The following is a 26,550-nucleotide window of genomic DNA, read 5'->3' as shown; positions in this document are numbered from 1 at the left end:
ACTGATGCATACGGTTATGGTACTGTTGTGTTTTGGGGGCTAACAAGAGACCAAAGCTTTCTCCCTGCAAACAGGCCAGAGCCTCGTGTCAAGAAAGAGGCCATTCATTCATTGTGACATTGTGGTGTCAGCCTTGTCAGTTAAACCAGGGAAGAGGCCTTTTCTCAGATGGGGACAGGACAGAAACTGAATAGAAGCCACGCTTACAGAGTGAGACCGAGAGAAAGCCAACTGCAGATGGCACTCTTACCCACCAACAGGCCAGTCACTGGGGAATAAGAACCCCAGGCAGGGGACCAGAGAAAACCACACCAGGAATCAAGAGCTTAGAGTTTAGATAGGGTATGAAATGGAACAGGGCTTGACACTCTGGGAGGGAGCTTATAGAATCAGAAACTTGTAATTTATAAGCTGGAATGTTTTTATGCTTCTTGTATTTTCTTTGTTTCACTCCTGTCTTCCCTCAGTGAATAAAGAAATTATCTCACATTCCAGACCCCCTCAGCTGGGCTAAGTAGAAAAGGAGGCATTTGGTCCCTGCCTCGGCTAGAGCTTTCAAGAGTGTGAAATGCTCCCTAGGGGCCAGCAGGGGCTAAGGCACACACTGTGGCACCAGAGCCCCAAGAAAGGGGACACTTGAGCAGGGCATAGCTGGCTTCCTGGCCCAACTGCTGTCTTTGTAGAAGCTTCATTCTGGGACTGACACACAAGCTGTTCCATGCTTTATGGGTGGAAAAACTTCCTTACAGGGACAGATTCTATATGACAATAAAAACACTCCCTCTCCTCAGAACATATGAATATTTTTTTCTGCTCAAGAACTTGGCCTTAGCAGAGGGCCACCGAGGAGCAATAATTCCTATCATGAGGGTTATTTAATCTCACATAAACGGTGCCGTTTAAACCACATGGAAAAAATTACCTCTCTGATTCATATGGATCTGGAAGAAGAGCATTGGTAGAAATGCAAGATGAAGTTGACTTATCAAAGTGGTACACCGAACCTAAAAAGCAAACAAAAATCTCAGTACAAGGCCCAGAGTTAGGGAAGAGCATTCTCTCTATCCACAGGACCAGAAAGAGTTAAATAATGAAAAATGTTATTCAAGTTAGATCAACTAGAATGAAATTCCTCAATATAAATGGATAGTTTTTTTTAATGATAATAGGTTTTTATGATAAGAAAGTTTACTGGAGCCGGTTAGGGAAAAAAAAGTTTACTTATGCTGAGTAAATGTGCAAACATAATAAATTTCTTAGTTTCATTCTCTATCACATTCATCATGAATCTCTTGGTGATTAAAATAACATTCATTATATTTAAGAGAATTTACGATTGTGAATAGATAAACCCCAACTCCTCATTTTGTTACCTAGTAAAAGATACACATAAGAGTTTTATTTCTTTTCCTGAATATCTAAGTGGAAAAAACACATACAGATAATCAGGAAAAAGTTAATCTAAAGAAATAATTTTTATATTACTCCTGAAATGCTTTCACTTTATTCAAGAATATAATAATGAAGATGGATACCATGTTATACAGCATAATTTACTTTCTCTCTTTCATTCTACAAATATCTGGAATTACCTGGGTGGTCTACATCTAAGCATCATCCACACCATTTGGTACAACTGATGTTACACCTCTAAGATCATTTATGATTGGAGAATCATAAGTATAACAAATATTGCCATAACATCAAATATTCTTATCTGAGGGGATTAAAATCTGCTGTTTTGTTTGTTGAACTTTGTGATGTTGAATTGAGTTGCTAAAAGATATTTTTAGGTTATTATTGAATACGGCAATTGGATGCTTAGTAGATGGGAACGGTAACGTGGTAATATTAGTTCTAATTAAAATATGTGATAGAGGGACTTTCTTGGTGGCGCAGTGGTTAAGAATCCGCCTGCCAATGCAGGGGACACGGGTTTGATCCCTGGTCCGGGAAGATCCCACATGCTGTGGAGCAACGAAGCCCATGCACCACAACTGCTGAGACTGTGTGCTGCAACTACTGAAGCTCGTGTGCCTAGAGCTTGTGCTCTGCAACAAGAGAAGCCACTGCAATGAGAAGCCTGAGCACCGCAACGAAGAGTAGCCCCTGCTTGCTGCAACTAGAGAAAGCTCACGCACAGCAACAAAGAACCAACGCAGCCAAAAATAAAAAAATAAAATAAAATAAAATTTAAAGAAGTTCAATGCCGAGGGAATACTGTGTAAAAAAAAAATATGTGATAGAATGAAATAGTCACTGACTGGCTAGATAACATGCTTCCTATAGGCAGGTTTACACCAGTAATTACAGACTGCTGTGCAAGATGTAAATGGAGAGCTTTTAGGTTTGTTTTGGAGTTTCGTTCTCAGGTCTTAATAAACAGCCATCAGAAGTATCTCTTAAAATCCCATTTTTGCTTTTGAATTTTCTTTATTCATATGGTTTAAAAGCTGCTTGTGTAATTACAATTTTTAATCAAGAAAAAGCTTTGTCATGAAAATTTGAGATCTCTCTGGTCAGATCAGATTGGATAATAGTTTTAAATTTTTCTTGTGGTTTTTTTCATACTAGACACAGTCTATAGAATCCAACCACCCACCCTTGGCAATTGTCTCCTTCACTAAAAATAAATTCAGCCTCAGCAGAATTAAGGAGAACAGACTGCTTTTGATAAAGCATTAACAAAGTCATCTTATTTCTATTAAAGTGGTTCAGAAGCCAATTAGTAATTTATTCCAGAAACGAAGGTACACAACCGTCCTAGAATTAACGTTCGTTCTCTGCAAAGAATTAGCTTCAGAGCATCCTCCCAGAGCACAAGAAAGACATACGGTGTTCCAAAGGCTAATAAGTAAAGAAACACGTTTTGGAACTGGAGGGCTTACTCCAGCAAAGTCAATTATTTTAGGTACTAAGGCATCACAAATTATTCCATTAAGCAATTCCTAAGTGGTTACCAATGGCTACCGGGTCCTCTTTCTGTTTCCTTTTTTTATACAATCAAACCCCAAATTAACGGGCTTCCCTAGTGGCACAGTGGTTAAGAATCTGCCTGCCAATGCAGGGGACACGGGTTCGAGCCCTGGCCCGGGAAGATCCCACATGCCGCGGAGCAACTAAGCCAGTGCGCCACAACTACTGAGCCTGCGCTCTAGGGCCCGTGAGCCACAACTACTGAGCCTGCATGCCACAACTACTGAAGCCTACGCTCCTGGAGCCCCTGCTCTGCAACAAGAGAAGCCACCGCAATGAGAAGCCCGCGCACCGCAACAAAGAGTAGCCCCCATCACTGCAACTAGAGAAAGCCCGTGTGCAGCAACGAAGACCCAACGCAGCCAAAACTAAAATAAATAAATAAAATAAAACCCAAATTAATGTCTCAAACTAAAAGTCAGAAAACAATCCAGATCAGTCGGTGTCTAACCAGGAAACAGACCATTTGAGTATTTCAGAGAGAGAGAATTTAATACAGGGAATTGGTTACACAGAGGATGGAAGAGCTGGGAAGCCAAACAGGGCAGTGAAGAGCGCAGAAACTGGCAAGAGCAGGAGGCCAAAACCCTGAGCCACAGGGACAGAGGCAGAGGCACTCCTGGAGCTCTAGAGCTGGGGGAGTCCAGGGAAGCTGGACCCGCGGGGAACCGTCCTGCTGGGAGATGGAATCAGGAGACAGGCCACTGCTGGGGACTCTGCTGGACACAGAGAGGGCTTCTCCCTGCTCCTGTCCCTCTCCGTGTCCCCAGCCTGTGGCCAAACCCAGACAGAAGCCAGAGGCACAAGGACCTGGGAAATGCAGCCTGCAAGGGGCAGGAGCCCCATGCAGTAAAGCAGGGCAGGGAAAGGCTGAGGAACGCATCTGGACCAGCACACAACCCATTAAAGGAAGTTAGTTCAAAAAAAGAAGAAAAAACCACTTTCAAACCAAACATTTCTGTGGAATACACATTCTATTGTGCAGAAATTCTCCTGTGAATTCCCATCTCCCTTCCTTAGACTAATACTTTCCTCACAAATGTACTAAGTGCCAACCACACGTAAAGCACTGTGTTAGGGGCTGTGCAGATACAAGTGGGAGTCACATGTCTTCCTGCCCTTAAGGAGCTGATGCATCTTCTTCAACGCATACCGTCCCTCCCTCTACTCCCTTAGACAGGCCTCTGCTCCAGGCAGACGGAAGGCACCCTTTCCTCTTCCTCCTTTCCCCTATCGTTGGTACTATGACCTGTGACTAGAATTCATCCATTCACTTGACAAACGTTACTTCTAAGAGGGGAGCCAAGCTGTAAAGATGGAATAGGCAGGGACTTCCCTGGCGGTCCAGTGGTTGGGACTCCTCACTTTCACTGCTAGGGCCCAGGTTCAATCCCTGGTCGGGGAACTAAGATCCCACAAGCTATGCAGCCAAAAAAATAAAAACTAATAAGGACCTACTGTGTGGCACAGGGAACTCTACTCAGTCCTCTGTAATGGCCTATATGGGAAAAGAATCTAAAAAAGAGTAGATATATGTACATGTATAACTGATTCACTTTGCTGTACACCTGAAACTAACACAACATCGTAAATCAACTATACTCCAATAAAAAATTTTTTTAAATCAAATTTAAAAAATTGGGAATTCTGATTTAACAGTCCCAAAGTGGGCCTGACAGCCTGCATTTCTAAGAAACATCCAGGTGATGCTGATAACTGCATTTGAAAAAAAAAAAAAAGATGGAATAGACATTAGCCAGGGAATGGAATTCCTATGGAAAGAGGCAAAGAGATGAGGAGAAAAGAAATTCCAGGCAGAGGCACAAGGAGAGACTCAGCAAGAAGTAAGTGGAGACAGAGAAGCAGTTTGTGGATCCAAAAGCGCAGAGAAAAAGGAGGAGAAGGCAGTTGGAGGAGGATTTTAGGTGAGATACTCGACTTCTGTTTCCCTCGTCCCCTCCCTCAACCACTGGACCAGAGGCCACATGGCCCGAAAGCCCTCATCTGTCAGCCAGTCAGTGGTTCAATCACTGCAACTGGAAGAGGAAGGAGAGAGAAACCAAAGGAGCAAACACAGAGTAGAGACTGTGCCTGGTGCCTCCCGGTCACCCAGAGCAGCTATGGTTCCTGACCCTTTTTTTTTTTTTTTTTTTTTTTTGTGGTACGCGGGCCTCTCACTGTTGTGGCCTCTCCCGTTGCGGAGCACAGGCTCAGCGGCCATGGCTCACGGGCCCAGCCGCTCCGCGGCACGTGGGATCTTCCCGGACCAGGGCACGAACCCGTGTCCCCTGCATCGGCAGGAGGACTCTCAACCACTGCGCCACCAGGGAAGCCTTTCCTGACCCTTTTGAGACCCAAATTGTTCAACCTATCCTTAAAAGAACTGATGCCTATAGGAATCTTGCCAATAAATCCACCCCCCCTCCTTTTTTTGGCCTTAAGTTAGTTTGAAGAGGGTGTTTGTTATTTGCAACCAGGAGTTCTAAGAAAAATCATCATCCCCCGAGAATGATCACTCTCACTTCCCAAAATGTGTTTCGTACTTATACTAAGGAGAATGTAATAACCACAGTAACTTTCCTGATGGGGGCTTTATGGTAGGGGCCACTATCTGTATTTTATAATGAAAAAAACCGGGTTCTGAAAGGATAACTAACCTGCCCAAAACCATAATACAGTAAATGTTGACACTGAGACTCAAACGAGGTGACTCTTAAGACCAAGACTCTTGCCACTAAAAATGCTGCCCCTTCCAAATGCTGCCACTTTTAAAATCTGCATCACCAAGTGGGATCCTCCCCTAGCTGGAGTCTACTCATTTCTAAACATTATAACACTGTCTCCTTTTGGAATGGATGTGAAGAGTGCAGATATTAGAGTCTGAACTTCAAAGATTACTGTTACACTTAAAAAACCCTTCATTTTGGAATGATTTTAAATTTACAGAAAAGTTGCAAACGTAGTACAGAGAGCTCCCAATGCCCCTCACTGCTTCTCCTAATGTTAATTTCTTGTGTTACATGGTACATTTGTCCAAATTAAGAAACCAACATAGCTGCGTTAGTATTGACTGAACTCCAGACTTTATTCAGATTTCACCAGTTTTTCCACGAATGTCCTTTTTCTGTTCCAGGATCCAATCCAGAATCCCATATTGCATTTAAAATGCCTCAATTTTTAACTTAAAAAAACAAAACCAGACATTTATAACAACCCAAGTTGGACCTAAATGTAAAGTGCTAGGCTTCCTATTTTTGGACTACCACCCTTTGGAGAATCTCCTTCCAATCCAAACAGCTAAGTATTATTTAGGCCTATCAGTGCCTAGATATATTATCTTTTCTTTTTTTAAAAAACAATTTATTTATTTATTTGGCTGTGCCAGGTCTTAGTTGCGGCATGCAGGATCTTTAGTTGCGGTGCTCGGGATCTTTAGTTGTGGCATGTGGGATATAGTTCCCTGACCAGGGATTGAACCCAGGCCCCCTGCATTGACAGTGTGGAGTGTTAACCACTAGACCACCAGGGAAGTTCCTGCATTATCTTTTCTACTTTATTCTCCCTTAGACTTTAACTTGGATTGGAAATACATATACGCATATTTCAAGGAATCAGACCAATTTAGCTTTCTTAATATTGTGCCACTGAAAATACAAAATCTTGATTTTTTTTCTTTGTATATTTTCCAGATTTTCTACAAGAAATAATTTTATACTCAGAAAAAAAGTTTGGTGTGCCATCCGGTACTTTTTTTTTTTTTTTTTTTGCGGTACGTGGGCCTCTCACTGTTGTGGCCTCTCCCGTTGCGGAGCACAGGCTCCGGACATGCAGGCTCAGCGGCCATGGCTCACGGGCCTAGCCGCTCCGTGGCATGTGGGATCTTCCCGGACCGGGGCACGAACCCGTGTCCCCTGCATCGGCAGGCGGACTCTCAACCACTGCGCCACCAGGGAAGCCCCATCCTGTACTTCGAAAAGGAAATAGGATTTTTTCTATCATTGATTTCAATAGGCTCATTCATGTATGGACTATGTCCTCCAAGAAGATGCTAGACTTTGAAGAGGGCCCGGGTGCCAATGTGCATTTATCTTTCCCAGTCAGAGCTCAGGCTGAATCAGCATTACAATCTGTACCAACTTGGAGATCTACCTAATTTGATTCTTTATCAGTTAAATCATTAAACTGTAAGTTTTTTTCCCTGAGATATAATACTTAAAACTGATTGAATTAATGCTGTCATTTCTTCACTCCTTCTGTGCATTAGAATTATACAGCTGTGCCCTTGTCAGATGACTTTTTAGCATCTGCCACTAAAGTGCACGGTGTATATTACCCTGTCTCACCGATGTCCGCCTTGGCCATGTGACTTGCTTTGACCAATGAAAAGTGGGTGAAAGGGACTTTGTGTCAGTTCCAAGCTGAGGCTTTAAGAGGCATCATAGGTGTCTGCTCATGCTCTGGCTTCCTGTGACCACCTGAGAAAACTGACCCAGGCCACCACTGTCCCTTTAGATTGGGCCCAGAATTAAGACATAGAACAGACTCAGAGCTGACTAGAAGCCTCAGGTCCAGCCTGGCCTGGCCACACCCCACCTGGACCAGTTGAGTACAGTTACTTAGCAGACCTGTGTTTGCTGTTGTAAACCACTGAGATGCTGAGGCATCTGTTATGCAGCCAAGTTAATACACCAGAGTAGACAAAGAAATTAACTTCTCTTAAGCTGCAACAACCCGTTTTGGAATTAGAGCAACCCGTCTGAAGCAGATGCAACTTACTTCCAGGCATCAGTTCAAAGTGAGGCCTTCCTTCTTCAGTGGACAGAAGAGTAGCCAGTTTCCCTTCTATCATCTCTCCATCAATGAATTTTCCATACAGGGCAGTCCTCTCATCAGGGTACACATAGGCTATCTTCTCTCCAGTCATCTCCCCATCTTCATTGACTTCTCCTACAAGGCTGCCTCCATCCTGATGGGAGAAACCCAAAACCAGAAAATATTATATATAGTATTTATCTATATGACACGAGTGCAAGACATTTCTCTTGTGCACTGCCATGGTTAACAGCACTAATATGGATCATAACAGTTTCAGAACGCAGAGCTTTTCACATGAGCATGAAAAGCATGATGCATCTCTCCCCTCCCCATCCAGTCCCCTGTAAGTTATATGCACAGGGGGCATATAGCCTGATGTAGAGAGTCAAAGACGGAGTTGTGCTTTATAATCCTTGGACAAGCTACTGATACTCTAACTTGGTTTGTTATCTAAGAAACAAACATGTTGTATTTGTGATGTAAGTGACAATCATCGAAAGGAAATGTAACTAAGGATTACTTTGGGGCAATATCAAATGTGATGAGGATCTGTAGCAGGACAGTCTTACTATTCCTATGATTTCACTTCTCAAATATTGAATTCTGGATTTCTGGTCTATTAAGAAAATCTTTAGTTCCAAGGTACTTAAGAATTAGTTCAGTATACATGAGTAATGAGAGTTATCTGCACTTTCTAAGGGATAAACAAAAGGACTTTTGGACACTGCCTTTCTGAGAATTCTATACCATCACTTTTTTTGGAGTTAGAAGGAAAAGTGAAAAAAGATCAACTAAATTCTACTCCCTTCCCCATCACCTCTTTCTTCCCACTCGTCTTTATTTACTTCTCCCTTATCCCTCCTTCCAGGAGAGGAGTCAGCTGTGCTTCCTCTTTAACTGTCATTTGCTTCATTCCAAAGGGTCATTAAATGCTTCAGGGCAGAGGCTCTCAGAGAATTCTGTATCCTGGTACCAGTACTAGGGATACAGTAGGTGAAATAAACATTTTTAAAACTGAATTGGGATACTAAAACCAATAAATAACTTTAAAAAAATCTAATCTAGGGTGCAAGAGATGTTTCCCTTTTTTTTTTTTTTCCCATCCAGAAGGTCCTTATGGCATAACTGAAAATCTAAGACCTTCGTGGGTTTGACACAAGACTAGTAAGCCCATGCCATCTTCTAAAAGCCTGGATATTCCCCCAACTGAAAGGTTCTCGAAGCAGCTACTCAAAGTCAGTGACGTGGGACGACTTTTAAGTGATTCCAAATGCTGTTTACAGAGAGACCGCAGGAAGAAATACCACCAGGTACAGGATTTCTACAGTTCATCGTAGTCCAATTGCTCTTTGGAGAAAAAAGGTTATCAATTAAAAAACGAATCACAGCACTTCCATAGAAAGAAAAATACTTGGAAGCATTTTTCACGGACAGAAAGTGCATTAGGGACGTATTATTGCTCTTTCTCCTCCCCGAGTTAATTCTTAATAACCCAGCCTGAACGGGGATGATACTTTTTGCAAGATCTGCCTTCAGGCTTTCAGTGACTGAGCTGAATGGTCTTAGAGTATTTATGCTTCTTATATGCCGTAACTAATATAAGCCATCAACGTGACTATTTCTTCAGAACAGGATTCTGTCTTTCTAGGGTCTCACGCTTTTCTTCCCCCTTATGTGCTTTAAACTTCCAGTTTTGGGGGCAAATGATTTTATTTGTCTAGAATGATAAAGCAGAGATGCTTCTTTTTTTTTCCAAAAGGAGTTATGCGTTTTTAATTAAAACCTTTCCATCACTGTTTCAAGGTCACATTTTGAAAGAAATAAACTGTCCTTAGAGTGAGCTTACAAATCCTGTAGGGAGGATCATTATTTTTGCCTCCCCTTGTTCCTGCTTTGACTTCATGTCACAAACACTTCCTTGTTGGCTGTGTCAGGGGTGCTGGGGAAGAAATTGCTCCTTTCTCTCCTCTGCTCAGTGGCTCCCCCTCACGGGAGGAGCAATCATTCACTTGATTAGTGAGAAGGCAGGACCTGACACACCCACTGACACCCAACTCTACTGGGCAGGAGTTCACAGCATCAAGCTGCTGCTGTCACGTGTTCTGCACTTTCGCTCACCTGTCCTGGGAACTGGCAGTGCCCACAGGCTGCACCTGCTCCCCTCTCATTCCTCTCCTCTCCTTGGGGAAGCTCCCCTAGGCAGCCCGACTCCCCACGGGAAACCTGCAGCTTTCTAGCTGCTCTGTGGGCAGCTGGCCCATCCGTATAGTTCAGAGGGGCAAGAGTAGAAGCCCAGGCCACATGTCCAGTCCAACTCCGCCATAATGAGACCTACATCCTGGTCCCTGAGACCTATGTCTATTTCTTAATTGATCCCCCGTCCAGAGAGCAGAACAAGTGGGGTGTGATTACCAGCCTCCCCCAGCCCCGACCCCAAATGCCAACAGATACTGTATACAAAGTGTTATCAACCAAGTTGATTTTTACAGCTTGTAACTCCCTAGTGCTTCTTCCTTCCTAAGGCAGAGTCTTCTCTTGGTGCTTTAAAAGACAGCGATTAAGGCTGAAGGCTAAAATGCAGCTGCGCATTCTAGGTTTCAAAATGCAACTACGTTGAGCCAATCGGATCCATTCACCTTAGTTCATCCGTTGATCTCCTCTAGGGACTTAAATTGATCATAGTCAAATGACAGGTAGTGGGAGAATCTGGTAATCCATTACCTCTTTCCTAGACCCACCCTCATGAGGAATTCCACTTTCCCAGACTTCAAGATTCACTGTCCTATCGGCAGCTCCCAGCACTGGGCAGCAGGAAGCTTATCCTGCCTACTGATGAAGCAACAAAAGTTTCAGGCTTCCTAACTGGTAAGTACCTCCATCTCTTCTCCCTCTGTAACTGAAAGGACTTGTGAGCTATTGCAGATCCTACCAAGAGAATGTGTAAATGCTTTAGTAATTATTTTTAAAAATGTTTTACAATATTTTTTCTTATGCCTAGAGTATAACTTATTTTTTAGGAACAATAACGTGTAAATAGATTTAGCTGGGACTACTTTTCTTGTTATACGTGTTTTTATTAATACTTTTAAATCATAAGAGGATACGGTTAAGAGTAAGGAAAAAAACATATTTTGACTTAAGCTCTGGACAAAATAAAATATTAGATTAAATATTTCCTCAGGTTTATTTTCTGAAACATTTTCTGGAAATTCACTACAAACAGATGGGGTATTTGAAATGCAAAGAAAAATTACAGCATTAATTCCCAGCCACGGGTTTTGCCACATTTTTTTGCTCTAGTCAGCTCCAGAAAGATCATAAAATGTTATCAAATACTAAAAGGCAAGTTAATTTTAATCACCTTGATTTAAGCAAGATAAACCAGAAAGCAGGGAGTAGGATTGTAAAATCAAGTAACAATAGTATAGTAAGTCCAAAAAGATGGGAAATTGCTGGATCAGTTCTTACATATGAGAAAGAATAACATTAATTGCAACAACAAGACATTTCACCATCTCTTTCTATATCCCAAAGGAATATTTTTAAAAAGCAATATATTTTTGTCTTTATTAGTGGTACAATCAAACCAGTTTGTCCCAGTTTGTTTTCATCGTGACTAATCATTCCTTTCCAAAGCCACCCTGAGGAGGAATTCATAGTAGATCGGAGGACAACAATCTAAGTCAGTAGTGAAACAGTGAGAGGATATCCCCCTAAGCTGCTGGCTTCAGCTACTGACTCTCAAGTTTCACAGCCTCACATTTTCTAAGATAGAGAATACATTTTGTTATTCATTGGGAAGACTCGAAGCATTGTCTTAAAACTTGTTACTTTCCAGCAAAATGAACAGTCGTGAGGCTTACTGGGTAATATATCCAGCACACTCCATGCCGAATGTTATCTTTATATTGTCCCTTGAAGATCAGTCTTCCATCTGTGTCGTACTCCTGGGCGGGTCCATTCAGCTCTCCGTCTACATATGTGCCCTGGAGAACTCCTCCATCCTCATAAGTGTAAACTCCCTGGCCCTGCAGGGCATCATCCACATAATATCCCTCCAGGGTGCTGTGAGAGAAGGGAGAACAAAAGAGAAGAGTCAGACAGTGACTCAACTCTCTTAAAAGAAAGGATCACACCACGCCCAGCTCTGTTCCAATGCTGGCCTGTATTCAGTACATCCTCCTGAATTCTCCGAGATTGCTAGGAAAAATACTCCCAAGATGTGGGTAGGATTAGATACTGAGAGGGAGATTTAATTCCTAATCTCCTGGTTCCTATTAATCCAATTTCTCTACTGGAGGAAATACAGAAGAAAGAAGCCACAGGTGGAAAAGAACACACCTCATCTAAGTATGTTTCCAAGGCTAGATGCCAACCAATACCGGGCAATAGAAATTCTGGTGTTACCCTTTCCACACATAAACCACTCATGTTTAATTTCCCTCAAGAGTGGTCCAGAATTCACTGGGAGTTCTCAAGGGTCTTTCAGATGGCTTGTATATAGTGGTCTCTAATAATACAAATGTGGTTTAGAACGTGTAGATGTCTGCCTATCTGTCTTAAGCCATTAATGCATTATTTATCGGTGACAACCATAACTGGTATCCAATCAAGATTATCCCCATCCCTCTCTTTGGAAGATATATGGGGATTTACTTGTGTGTGCGTGTGATCATGGGAAATAGGGGCAAGTAAGGAAGATGGCCCCCTAAACCTTGCTAATATTAGCAGCCTGATGAAGTTGGAGACCCATCATCCTAGAACAGAAGAAAGCTCACAAGGGTGCTCATGGTGATGTTACAAGAACCTTTCTCTCTCCTCATAAAACACTTTTGGAATTTCAATACATGTTTTCAGTGTCAGCCTCGCAAAGGCCATTATGCAATGAAACTAACTTTATCCAAAAATTCCCTTCATGAACTGAAATCTGGAATGAGGGGAAAGACCAGCTCAAATTATTTTTTACAATTAAAAAGTAAGATGTTTAGCAACAAAGACGTTTTCATCATTTTAACATGTGCAGATAACACTCTTTCATTAATTCAACTAACAGACATTTACAGGGTGCCTTCAAGTAGTGAGCATCGTGTGAGGATCTAGAAAGCATGATGCACAAGACAAACACAAAACCAGGAGACAGGTGCTGGGGACAGGTGGAACCCACAGCGGGCCATGGGGACCGAGGTGGCTGCACCTGAGTCTGCCTGGAAAAGTGTTGTCTTGCTCTAATGAATGACAGAATGATCTGTAATTATTAAATGAAAAACACAGTCTAAATAACGATAGCCTCTGATTACATTATAATTATACTATTTGTAGTCTCCCAAGGAGATAAATCGTGCTCTTTCAGTTTTGTTTGTACTATCAATGATAAACAGGCCTAGTAAATTCATGAAGAGAAAAAGGTGCACTTTAGCACAGCCCTTGCATCAATAATCAAAATTCTATGTCAGTGAGGTCGGAATTAAGGGGATTCGACTGTCATTAGACTCCCGCCATGAAAAAAAAAGAACCTTGGTGAAGGATTACTAATCCACTGACATAATGATGCAATAGACAGGGCAAAAAACTATTTAATCATCTCTTTTCAGTTTGGGGATTGCCAGATAAAACAGAATATGCTCAGTTAAGTTTGAATTTCAGATAAACAACAAATGATTTTTTAGCATAAGTATGTCCCACATATTGAACGGGATATAGTTTTACTAAAATATTTTTCGTTGCTTATCTGAACCATTTTACCTGGGTGCTCTGGATTTTTATTTGCTAAACCTGGTGACCCTATTGACTTTGAATTCTCAGCAGCATTCAAAATGTTACTGTGTATGTTTGGGCAGAATTATCCCTTGACAGACTAGTCTGCCAATGTTTCTTAGGTTTATGATGAAATCTACAAGGCATGGGTCTCATGAATCACTTAACCAGTCATGTGGGTTTGCACATATTTCCCCCAGGTCATGTCCCGTAGTTTGTCCCGCCCTCCCTCAGAGCAGAACCTAACCTTATTAGTATCATAATCCTAAGAACAATTTGCACTTTCCCGTAGCTCAACAAACAAGATTCCCAAATGAAAATCCTTAGGTACTGGAGAGCAAAACTCACTGCATTGTTTTCCAGCCCCTGCCTGAGGAAACAGCTTAGCTTCCTTGGTACATTTTTTTGGTAGCTTGGATGGAATCTGATAACAAAATGGGGGCATGTTATCACATGAACTGGGGTCTCCAGGGCAATAAAAAATGATAAGGCTTTGAAATCCTTTTATTTCAAAGGAAATAAAAGCTTCTTAGTCTGGTGTTAAAGGCACCACCTTTCTTTCTAACTTCTTCCTCCAGAGGAGGCTGGCAAACCATGGCCGGCTGCCTGTTTTTGTAAATACAGTTTTACTGGAACACAGCCATGAACATTCCTTTCCGTATCCTCTGTGGCTGCTTTCATATGACAACAGCAGAGTTGAATAGTTGCAACAGAGGCCGAATGTGGCCCAAGAAGCCTAAAATATTTACTATCTCACCCCAGGCAGAAAAGGTTTGCCGACTCCCGCTCTAGAATCCTCTGCCCACATTAGTTTATTCACTGGCCCCAAGCACACATCTATGTATCTTAGCTCCTATACTATGTTTTCCCTGCGTCTTCCCTTAAAACATATGTAACCAAACTTTAAAATCCCTGAGGACACATTCAGGAAAAAAAAGTTAGGGGTCACATTTTCCTTTTTTTAAATTCAAAACAAAAATGACTTTGGGAAAAGAATGAATATTCTCCAACCTCTGGTCTTTTTCTATTTCAGAAAGAAATCGACTATGAGAAAATGGCACTATTTTGTAGCAACTCAATCATTAATATCTGGTCATATCTGAGAAGTAGCTACGGTGGAATAACTTTCTAATCTTTCTTGCTGAAACTGGATTGGGAGCTGCGTTGTGGAGGAAGGTGTGCTCATCACTGGCCTTCCCAGAGCCTACCCATCCTCCATATGGAGCCCTACTTCCCACAGAGTCCACCTTGACCTCTGCAACCACAGTCACTGAAGCCTAGTCATGGACTAATAATACAGGATGCGCCACGCCTTTATCCATGATCAGCTTACGGGTCCTATTTCTCTAAATAGATTGTAAGCCCTTTACAGGAACAAATTAGGCACTATGTATTCCTCCCTAACATATAAACACAGCATATCTTCAAGTGATATTTCCTAAATGAAAGAGTGGAACTGGGATAATCTTGCTTTGAGAAGAGAAAATTGAGAGGGAACATAAGGATGCTAAGAGTATTTCTCAAGTGCAGGGAGGATTCTTTATATGAAGGGTATGTGCATACAGTCTGCAAGTTAGGAAAGTTTCTTAAACACTATGCTTTATGTCTCCATTTGTAAACTGCAGTACTAATAGGGTTATTAAAAATTACATGGGTTAATACATATTAAGGGCTTAGAAGATGATCTGGGACATAATGATTGCTCGAATAAATAACGGCTATTATTATTAAGCATGAACTTTCATGAACATGATGGTGAGCTTTCTACTGAGAAACTTGGCTTAAAACAGCAGCATCAGGGAAATAGTTATGAGACACTGGAATAGATAGTCAAAGAAACTGACAACACTGCTCTAAATCTACTTTAAAAAAAAACAAACAAACAAGTAAGGCCTTCCGTGGTGGTGCAGTGGTTAAGAATCTGCCTGCCAATGCAGGGGAAACGGGTTCGAGCCCTGGCCCGGGAGGATCCCACATGCCGCAGAGCAACTAAGCCCGTGCGCCACAACTACTGAGCCTGCGCTCTAGAGCCCATGAGCCACAACTACTGAGCCCTTGTGCCACAAACTACTGAAGCCCATGCGCGTAGAGCCCGTGCTCCGCAACAAGAGAAGCTACCCCAATGAGAAGCCCATGCACCGCAATGAAGAGTAGCCCCTGCTCATCGCAACTAGAGAAAGCCTGCGCGCAGCAACAAAGACCCAACATCGCCAAAAATAAATAAATTATATATATATATACTACTTAAAAAAAACCCACACAAGTAAGAAAGATCCCTCTCTGTCTGAGGGAAGGATGGAATAAATGCTTCTTTAAGTGAAAAAAGTAATATGTATTCATTGTAAAATGAACAAACAAACAAATCAAACACTACAAAGATGTAGAAACTCCCAGTACTCTTACCCAATTTGGCATTTACCAGTTAAGACTTTTTTCCATTTATATATTAAGCATTTTCCCACCTGTGTGGTGTTTTTTTTTTTAACAAAAAGGGGATCATATCATACACAATGTTCTTGACTTGTATTTTCTTAAAATTTCTTTCAACATCTTGGCAGATTTTTTAGTATGTTAAGAAGCTGCAAAAATGGTTTGATTTTTCTGGTACCAGCATCTGAATCAAATAACTCGAAAACATGGAGAAAATGTAAAAATCAATTTTAATTAGATTTCTTTCTTTCCATATACACAGACCATTTTCATCTGTTTTATCAAAGCTCTTGTACTTAAATTTCCAGTATTAAATTAAATGAGAAAATCTAACTTGCAAAGAAATGAAAATTTTTTATAATTGTTTACCTAGACTGTTACAGCTGCAATCTATCCAACTATTTTCATTTTAAAATTCTCTTTAATATCTGAATACACAAAAGTGTTCTTAGGAGACTAAACAGCTTTGGCTTTCCTTCGTATTTTGGACTCCTGAAGGTTTGGGGCTTTCCAGCTCCTGAGGCATAAACTCTGTTCCCTCCCCCACTGTGTTCCTTTTCTTTTGCCTGGTATAGAATCAAGAGGGAAATTTTAAATGAATGATAATTTTACTTTAAATTCCAGTCTCTAACCAAATTAAATTGTGACTCTTTGTATTAAAACATTGTCTTAAGAACTAGTTATATGACAATATATATTATCTCTTTTTTTAAAAATTGAGATATTACTGACATATAACATTATACTACATATTATCTCTTAAAATCTTGAAAACTAAGTAAAGAAGAACATCAATAACAAACCCAAATCATCTGCTGGGGCTATATGCAACGAGAAACTTCAACTTCTTCCAAGATGTGACAAGCAAACTGAATGGAGCTCTGTAATGCTTCCATGTAATCCAGTGCACTATCTTCAAAGTTTCTTATCCTTTAATAGAAGATCTATGAGTCTGTAGGTTCTGGTTGTTATAAAGGCTCAAGATAACAGTAAAATATTTGAAGAGGAATTAGTGAAATTTAGTTTTGTTCTCTAAAAATAAACCCTGAGAAAACCCTGCTGGCCATTGTTATCAATGGATAATAGTAACAGCAGTAATAAAATATAATAAGAATAATGATAACAATAATAATCCATCCTTGACCATGAGGACATTATGCTAAGGGAAATGTCAAACAAAGACAAATACTGTATGTCCCCACTAATGTGTGGAATCTAAAAAAGCCTAACTCATAGAAAGACAGTAGAGCAGTGGCTGCCAGGGGCTGGAGGATGGGGAAATGGGGAGATGCTGGTCAAAGGGTACAAACTTCCAGTTCAACTCGGCTTGAATCTCAGCGCCAGCTCTTACCAACGAGGTCACCTGGGGCAAGTTATTTCATCTCTCTATGCCTTAGTTTCTTCATAAGTACAACAAAAAAGGATTATAAAATCTACTTCACAGATTGTTGTGAAGGCTACCTGTCCAGCGTTTGAGCAGATGGTAGGTATTCAAAGCTATCCACCTCATTCCCTCTCCCTTTCTTATACATCACAAAAATCTTTGCCTCGATCAGAACTGTTCCTTAGAATACAGATGAATGTATTTGTTGGGCCTGGTTCCAACAAAAGCGATACAGAAGGGACTTTTGCCTTGTGTGGGAGGTCAGGAGACATGAGTTCCAGCTCCAATTTCTCTAAAATGTGACCAAGCACTTTCTAAAAACCAAACAAAAGAACTCCTGCATGGACCTGTCACCTGGAAAACATCAGCCTTCTCAGTGGTTCATCAGATGGGCAGCTTCTCTTAGGTTACCTGGTCAATGATCAACTACAAGGAGCCCACTTAGCTGGATTCATTAGTGGAGCAAATCAACATCAGAAGATGACTTGGGCAGAGGAGGATGAAGTCATGGAGTAGCAAATAATATCTTGAAATCTAACTGGCATATCAGGAGGAAGCATCAATAATGTAAAAAAAAAAAAACCTGAATGAATTCACTTATCTCTATCTCACAATCAGGCTAAAAACCACATGATGCCCTAATATCTCACAGCCCAAAGTCAATCTGCATTGAAATATCTCTTTCTTGTTACCATTCTAAGATTTTGAGAAGTCCTGCTAAATTGTCTTTACATCCACCAATCTTGTTTGAGATGAGAACAATTCAGGAAAAACATACATTAACATGAACATCCAGAATCTGGGATTAGTATAAAAAGTAGAGATGTGTAAATCAAAGTATTCTGCATACTAAACATTTTGTAATACCTCACAGTACTCCAGCAAATCACTGGTGCCAGAGGACTCCAGGAACCACCCCCAACAAAGCCTCAAGATTCCTTTCTCCTCGCTGCATAAATGCCATTATCCCAGGACCAGAGCGGATGTTAGGAAGTCCCATTACCTAATCTTAGGACAATCTTCTTTTTTCCTTTAAAAAGGGGGGAGGGCTTCGCTGGTGGCACAGCGGTTAAGAATCCACCTGCCGATGCAGGGGACACAGGTTCGAGCCGTGGTCCAGGAAGATCCCACGTGCCGCGGAGCAACTAAGCCCGTGAGCCACAACTACTGAAGCCCATGCTCCGCAGCAGGAGAAGCCACCGCCATGAGAAGCCCACGCACCGCAACCAAGAGCAGCCCCCGCCCGCCGCAACTAGAGAAAGCCCGCGCACAGCAACGAAGACCCAACGCAGCCACAAATAAATAAATAAATAAATTTATAAAAGACAAACAAAAAAAAAATCTCAAAACTAGCGAACATTCTGAAGCTTCTGAAGCTGACACAGTAGTAAAAAGGTAAAAATGTACATTTTGGCTATTTAAACTGGTTTAGAAATAGCTAGCTAGTTCCTTATTTTACCTCGAGTATTCTCTGCCAACAGTGGTGGCAGAGAATAAGACGCTTAAATTCTCTGCCAACAGCGGTTTACCTCTGTGACCTGAGGATGGGGGTAAAAAAAAGGGGGGAGCATGTTCACTTTCTACATTTCTGTATTTTTTGAAGTTCTTTTTTCTACCAAGTATTTGCTACCTATGTAATTAAAAAAAAAAAAAATATTCTGCTTCTGTTTTTCCAGGCCATCTTTCCTGGTGATCTGAATATTTAAAATTCTTATTCAGGTTTATCATATTCTATGTAAAGGGGAAAACTGATTCCAGAACTTTCTTGATATAAATTTTTATTTGTTTGAAACGTTCTCATAAACCACACACCCAGTCTATGGCATAGATTGTGGTGACAGTTTCATGAACGTATACTTAACTCCAAATTCATGAAGTTGTATATGTTAAATATGTACAGCCTTTTGTATATGAATCATGTCTCTAGTTAAAAACAAAAATCGCCATCAGGTTTTATATAAGATTAGAATGCATCAGGCCAAATCTTCTGTCACTACACTAGAATTTTCCAAACACAGCCTCCTGTAACTGCAAATAAAGCCTCTGATGGGAACATAGGCGAGTACTACAGGTTTGAACAACTTTTAAAAACTCTACCATAAACCTTTTGTTTCCTCAACTGTTATTTCAAAACCTTGACGTCACCCTTTTGGGAGGAATTTTTCCAGACTAAAGCCTCCTGACTGGCAGTAAAAGCACTGAGTGCCCACTTTGTTTTACCCAATATATCAGACCCTAAAAATGGGAAGCAGTCATAGGGAGAAAAGTTAATAGAGCAGTGTAAACTAAGGTGCTGCTTCATTAGTGGTGACTGACCTCTCCATGGCCACTTCCTGCATCCCCCTTAGAAAGATCTAATAGATTCCACAGCCTTTATTTCAGTCATAAGACTCACTCACTAACTTTTCCGCCAATGCTTTTAGCAGATGTCTCATAACATGATCATTATTGGGCTTATGAATGAAGGTGATGAGGACCTTTTGAGAAACTGTCACCACACTGCTTCACCCCACGTCATAAAAGCAGTGATACTGACCTTCTCCCCTCAAGGTATTACCCCCATCTATCTGCAGAAGGCTAACAAGTGTAAACTTTTCAGGTCCTTGCTAATACCACCACTCTTTGAGTCTACCATTGGACCCAAGTCTCTCCAGGTGTTTGAGTGGTAGGTATAAAAACCAGTGAATTCGTGCCTCTAAAAGAAAAAAGAAAGGCAATGAATGTCTTTCTATTCCATAGATAGTTACTGGCCTAGTGCTTCAGCCTCAGCCAGTGCTCCAGCTTTCCCTGGTCATGACTCCCATGCAGATCACTGCATTTGTACAGCACACTGGGGGAACTGGATGAAGCTGGTCAGAGCCAGACGTGACTGGCTTGACACAGGGAGGGAGGGAGGTGCTTGGGAAGTCTCAGGCCCCACTCAGCCCCGCAGGGCTCATTCCTGACACACTGGTTGGGAAGCTCAGCCTAGCCCTTCAGCTCGCTGAGTCTCAGGTCTGTGAAGCAAGCCAGTAACCAATACTAAATTCAACGAAGCCTGCTGGACTGTTTTCCCAGAGTCAGTCAGTTACTGGGTATGACCTTCAAACTACGAGATTTAAAACAGCAGCATGTGCACGTGCGTGTGCGTGTATGTGTGTGCGTGTGAATTTTACCCTCTTTTTCGTCTCCCATCCTCATTTAGCAAGAATTTTTTTTTTAATACCAAATTAACAGAAAGTGCTATGAAGCATAGAAGATGGAACAGATACAGATTGTGCCCTCAAGGAAACCTCTCTCCTGTAGGGGAAATAAGACATTTATATAAATATATATTTGCTGAGTGAATAAAAGATTAATTGCATGAGGTAAACAGTGACACTTTCCAGAAAAGAGTTATAAATAAACTTCTATGGCAGTGAGACAGGAAAAGTTTCCTTCTGGACAGGTTAAAGGCATCGTGAGAGAAGAAAGCACTGATACCAAATCGAGTAAGAGGCTGCTACGGGACTCAGTGATCCACCAGGGCAGAAGAAAGGAAGCAGAATATTCGACCATTTAACATGAATAGTTTGGAAACCAATTTCTGCTAAAAAGAGGTGGAGTGTGGGGTTGAGGACAATGGGAAAGAGAAGGTTGGAATTAAAATTAAAATGTACAAAAGTTTTCCGATAGGTTTTTATTGCTTTCCTCACCCCTCCTCATATCAGATAATTGAGAGCCTGAGGACCTGTTAATATTTTTTAAAAGCGACTCACTCCACCTACAGAAAAGGGATTCTGGGTTACAAGCCAGTCCCTGCGATCACCCTTCAACTATCAGTCAGACGTTTTCTTTCCTGAAGGAATTCCAAGGAATAAGGAAGCTTCAGCTTATCACCAATGTCAAGAGTTTACAGTAAGCAGTGCTGTGTCCCACAGAATCCTATAACCTGCTTTAGCTAAATCCATTTCTGAATTACCCAGTCAAGTGGTATGAAAAGAGCTAGTCCTTCCATGGCTCTGAATTCCTCTAAATGCTGGAGAAATTCATACGACCACTTTTCATTTCTGAAGCTGGCACAGCTTAAAAGTCACTGTTGGGCTTCCCTGGTGGCGCAGTGGTTGAGAGTCCGCCTGCCGATGCAGGGGACATGGGTTCGTGCCCCGGTCCGGGAAGATCCCACATGCCGCGGAGCGGCTGGGCCCGTGAGCCATGGCCGCTGAGCCTGCGCGTCCGGATCCTGTGCTCCGCAACGGGAGAGGCCACGGCAGTGAGAGGCCCGCGTATCAAAAAAAAAAAAAAAAAAAAAAAAAAGTCACTGTTGGAAAGCTGGGCCCATGCAACCCCATCTCTTCTTGAAAGAGAAAAGTCCTAGTTATTTCCACCTGACTCAAGAGGGTGAGAAGCTTCTGCCTCACAGCGTTCTCATACAGGGGGTGAAAGCAAGGTAAAAGAACCCTGCTGTGAAAAATATTTTAACTAGTGGTAGAACATAGGAAATACTCGTTACGACATCAGCATTAAGGTATCGCACACAATGTCCAGTCACCCCAAAGACAAGCATTTAGAACACTTTGAGTCTGGAGCTGTACCCCTCCTATATCTACCCATCTTACTGCTTGGACCGTGAAGATATGGCTTTGAAGAACTTTGCTAAATAGTCTCCTGACTAATCTCAGGAGGAAAGAGAATATGCTGAGAAAATTATGAGGCTGCTGAACCAATGAGGTGGCTGAATCTTCTTTCAAAAGGAGATCAGGAAACTGGACCACGATGTCCGAGAGTGTGCTGAACACAGAGTGAGTGTGCATTACACTTGGAAGAGAGCGTGAATCAGCCACTACCGGAACTACACACAGTGGTCCCTGACAAAAACGATCCCCACCTGTGTGACTTTATGGAGACTCATTATCTGAAGGAGGAGGTGAAATCCATCAAAGACCTGCGTGACCACCTAACCCACCTGTGCAAGATGGGCGTCCCTGAATCTGGCACGGCAGAGGCTCTCTTTGACAAGCACACCTTTAGAGGCAAAGACGGCAGAGCTGAGTCTTAGGCCATAGCCACGGGGGTGTAACTAAGCAGGACGCTATGGGACCTTCCCGGGACAGACCCCTCCCCCATATCCTCTGCTGGATCTCCTCTCTGAAGTACCCAGATAACAGGAGCTGATGCACATTTCCGGAGTTGTTTTGCAGATGCTAAAACCACCACCAAATGGAAGAAATTAACTACTTGAGGTCAGACATGGTCATGACTACGTAGCCCACAGACCTGCTGGTAATGTTAACCCCTGTGACACCACCCTGTTCCCTCACCATCAACCAAGCAGAGAAATGTGTGCCAGCTGATCACATACTCTGGGACTCCCCTCCCTCCCCTGAAACCCATCTGGCAGTTGGGGTGTTTTGAGCACTAACTGCCCTGGGTTCATTGCTTGGCGCCTGCACTCAACGCTGCACCTTCCTTCACCGCAGCCAGATGTCAGACTGGCTTTACTGCACACGGGTGAGCAGACCCAAGTTTGGTGCAGTAACAGGGGGTGACTGACATCCCCGGTCCCCAAAGCAGTACATGCATGTTGGTGTTACTTTGACTTTTTCTATAAATGGTACTGAAATATTCACGTAAAATTCTCTCATTCATATCATTCCTCCAAATAAAGTAATTAGGTACCTACTCCCCGCCCCCCAACAAACGAAATAAAACAAAACCGTGAGGGCTACCTGCCATCAAAGAAGAAGAACTTCCCCCGTCCGTTCTTTTCTCCGTGAATGAAGTTGCCCTCAAATCTGTCTGTGGAGGAGTAGGTGACTGTGCAGAAGCCGTGCGGTAATCCATCATCATCCAGGTGCCCTGGAGAAAGGGAAACACAAGGCAAACCTTAACATCGTCCACGCTCACCCACCATCATCTGTGCTCAGATGCTGCCAGCAAGTGCCCCGTGCAGCTCAGGGGTCCCTTCCCTGCCTGAGGGGAGAGCGAACACCAAGCTTTCTCTGCCGGCATCGGCACCATCAACTCCGCTCTTAGGTACACTTTAGAAAGGACGGGTCCACAATAGAGGGCCTTAGACACGTGTAAGGTTATGAACCAAAACCACGCTCATAGTTCACTGGGGACTGAGAGTTATTCTCAATAATAACACTGCAGTGTGAGTTTCAGTTGACCCAGTACTTCCCCACAGGGTACTGCTTACATTTGGAATTAACGCCCCCGATCTCTCATGCTTCACGGAAACATAGCTGAGATGGCACACTGTCTTGGCAATAAGTTATCTGGTTCTAGAACTAAGTATACAATACGACTTCATACATCATTATATAGTATGATGTGGAGCACTGCTAGCCAGGCGCCCTCTGAAAAGGATAGAGCCACGTCTTCAAGACTGCCCTAATATCTACACCTCATTGTACTGACACATGAACTCAGAGTCCCTCTAAGCTTAAACTTAACATTGAACTTACTGCTTTACCTTACAAAATCTTTCAGCTTTGAATGTTCAGTAATACACCTTCTACCCACTGTGTTCAGAGGGTTTGTGCTTTAAATGTAGCTAGAAGTATCCACATGACCATTTAAGCAGTGATTTTGAACATCAGCAGCAATTACTACACCGTGATCTTTAAACTGCTGGTTCTTCTTGGGTCACCGATTGGTGTACTCTTATATTTACGGTTACAGTCAACGTTTAGGTTTTTTATTATTATCTACATATTTCACAAAACCCAGGAGTCACCTCACTGGTGTCTCCCCAGTCATTCTGGTGAATTAATTTTGCAGAGGCGGGTGAAAATGAAGGCAGCAGTTAATCTACTGGCTTTCTCCTGGGTTAATGACCTGAGTCATGGATGAGAAAGGTATAAAAGCATTAAATACTATGTGCAATGCAGGGACATTAAACACTTAAATGTGGCTTCCAGATGGCTCACAGACATAAAAGAAAACACAAAGCATATCACCACAATGAATGCTTTCCTCTCCTAAAAGAATTTCTTCTAAAGTGATAAACGAATATCATCCCTTAGAAGAGATAGGAAGTAAGCTCTCTTATAAAGAACGAAAAAGCTCTTTATTTGTACTATTGATTACACAGACATAAAATAAAAATGAACAAATGCACTGTTGTACTGCTACATCTGATTCTGCATAGAATGAATTACCTAGAATAGATTACATTAAAACATGGCTACTTAAATAAATCACAATCAATAAGGTTCCTTTCCTCTTAACCCAAATTTTTTTCTAACAAGGGCCAGGAAATTAATGGTTAGGAGGGAAGTAGGCCACAATTGCTTCCTTCTTGCTCAAAAACCAAAAACTGTACCTGACATAATTCAATGACACTTGAGTCATATGAAGTAATTTGCACAATTATTTTCTAAATACCTACTGATGGCGTTTCTCTCATTGAAATAAATTATATCTACTTTTTCTCCTTTCATTAAAAAAAACCACTCAGTGTATAGTTAAAAGCTTTCTTTTATGAAATGTTGCTCAGATCAAGTTAAATTTAGCTATTTGCATTGCTACAAATTTAGTATTCCACTTCTGATTTAGGTATAACTATCAGAATAATCATTTTGACCTTATATTGAGGTACTTACTAATTTATTGAAAACACTTTCCCCATAGAAAACAGTTCACATATTTCAGACTTTATAAAGTTAATGTTTGATAAAATTAGTTAGTCTACTTTAGATCAAGAGAAATATTATGATAAACATGAACACTAAGGGGAAAAAAAATCCAATGTTAATTCATTTCCACCTTTGCTCAGTTGCAACAGTCCTATCCTATTTCTTTTTTTTTTTTGCGGTACACGGGCCTCTCACTGTTGTGGCCTCCCCCGTTGCGGAGCACAGGCTCCGGATGCGCAGGCCCAGCGGCCATGGCTCACGGGCCCAGCCGCTCCGCGGCATATGGGATCCTCCCAGACCGGGGCACGAACCCGTGTCCCCTGCATCGGCAGGCGGACTCCCAACCACTGCGCCACCAGGGAAGCCCAGTCCTATCCTATTTCTGAATAAAACACTGCAGGTGCACCCTCAGCAATGGCATTTAGATATTAGAGAAACTTGGAAGCATCACAGAACACACTAAAAGCACCTGAAGGACAGTACTGAACCCCACTGAGATGAAAGCAAAAAAATCAACCCTGCTCCATGAAGGATGCTCACGCCCATGCCTCCTTCCACAGGCCAGTGAACAGAAGTCCCATCACCTGGTTAGGTTCTAGGGAGGGAGAACAGAGAAGCTGCTGAATGATGGCTGTTTCTCTGGTGACACTGTGTGTTTAGAAAGAAGGCTCAGACTTGTGACGATTCCCTGCCTTTCTAAAGGTGTTTAGGCTGCCTGCTGTGAGAAATCCCCCTCTATCAGATCACAGCAGAATCCTCCGGTTGGCTCATTTGTTTTGTTTTCTTCTCATCCTTCCAAAAGGAGGATGATGTGATCAATGACCAGGATGTGACCAATGACCGGGATCAATGAAAAGGAGCTAAAAGTTAAGGCTTGTGATCATTCAAGACTTCCACCCTGAATATGTAACAGCCGGAGGTGGTGTTCCTAGCAGTAGAACTTTATGTTTAGAACAACAGCCACAAACAAAACAATAACAACAACTAAGGGACCTTCCAAGGAAAGAAACGTCAGGAAGAAAAGACATTAGGCTGGGACTTCCCTGGTGGCACAGTGGTTAAGAATCCGCCTGCCAATGCAGGGGACACGGGTTTGAGCCCTGGTCCGGGAAGATCCCACATGCCACCTGTGCTTTAGAGCCTGCGAGCCACAACTACTGAGCCCGTGTGCCACAACTACTGAAGCCTGCGCACCTAGAACCCATGCTCCGCAGCAAGAGAAGCCACCGCAACGAGAAGCCCGCGCACCGCAACGAAGAGTAGCCCCTGCTCGCTGCAGCTAGAGAAAGCCCCCGTGCAGCAACGAAGAACCAATGCAGCCAAAAATAAATAAATTAATTTAAAAAAGAAAAATAAAGAAAAAAAAGAGAAGAGATTAGGTTACTGAGACCTCATATCTCCTATCAATGTTAGTGCAAGAGAAGCTTCTGGTACAACTCTTGTTCCACTGCCATTTGGACAATAAGATCATGTAATATCTGTCTTGCTAGCAACAGTCAATTTAATGGAGAGGGAGACTGATATACAGAGAAGAAAAAAATCTGTATACCTACTATGCATCAGGCACTGGGTTATGTAATTTCCTGTTAT

At 42.1% G+C, this 26,550-nt stretch overlaps 1 protein-coding gene across 1 annotated transcript in view; it reads right to left on the bottom strand.

Annotated features, from left to right (window-relative positions):
- SETD7 (SET domain containing 7, histone lysine methyltransferase) overlaps positions 1 to 26,550 on the bottom strand; it is a 50,299-nt gene that overhangs the window by 17,002 nt on the left and 6,747 nt on the right. Inside the window, exons 2-5 of the mRNA XM_082644990.1 lie at positions 23,047 to 23,176; positions 11,655 to 11,856; positions 7,753 to 7,942; positions 923 to 1,004 (exon numbers count right to left, since the gene is read on the bottom strand). Coding sequence (XP_082501116.1) covers positions 923 to 1,004; positions 7,753 to 7,942; positions 11,655 to 11,856; positions 23,047 to 23,176 — 604 coding nt within the window. The remainder of the gene's footprint in view (positions 1 to 922; positions 1,005 to 7,752; positions 7,943 to 11,654; positions 11,857 to 23,046; positions 23,177 to 26,550) is intronic.

This window comes from Mesoplodon mirus (assembly GCF_964341445.2).
Source record: "Mesoplodon mirus genome assembly, chromosome: 2".
Taxonomy (NCBI): domain Eukaryota; kingdom Metazoa; phylum Chordata; class Mammalia; order Artiodactyla; family Ziphiidae; genus Mesoplodon; species Mesoplodon mirus.
This window is presented reverse-complemented; position numbering and strand designations above follow the sequence as displayed.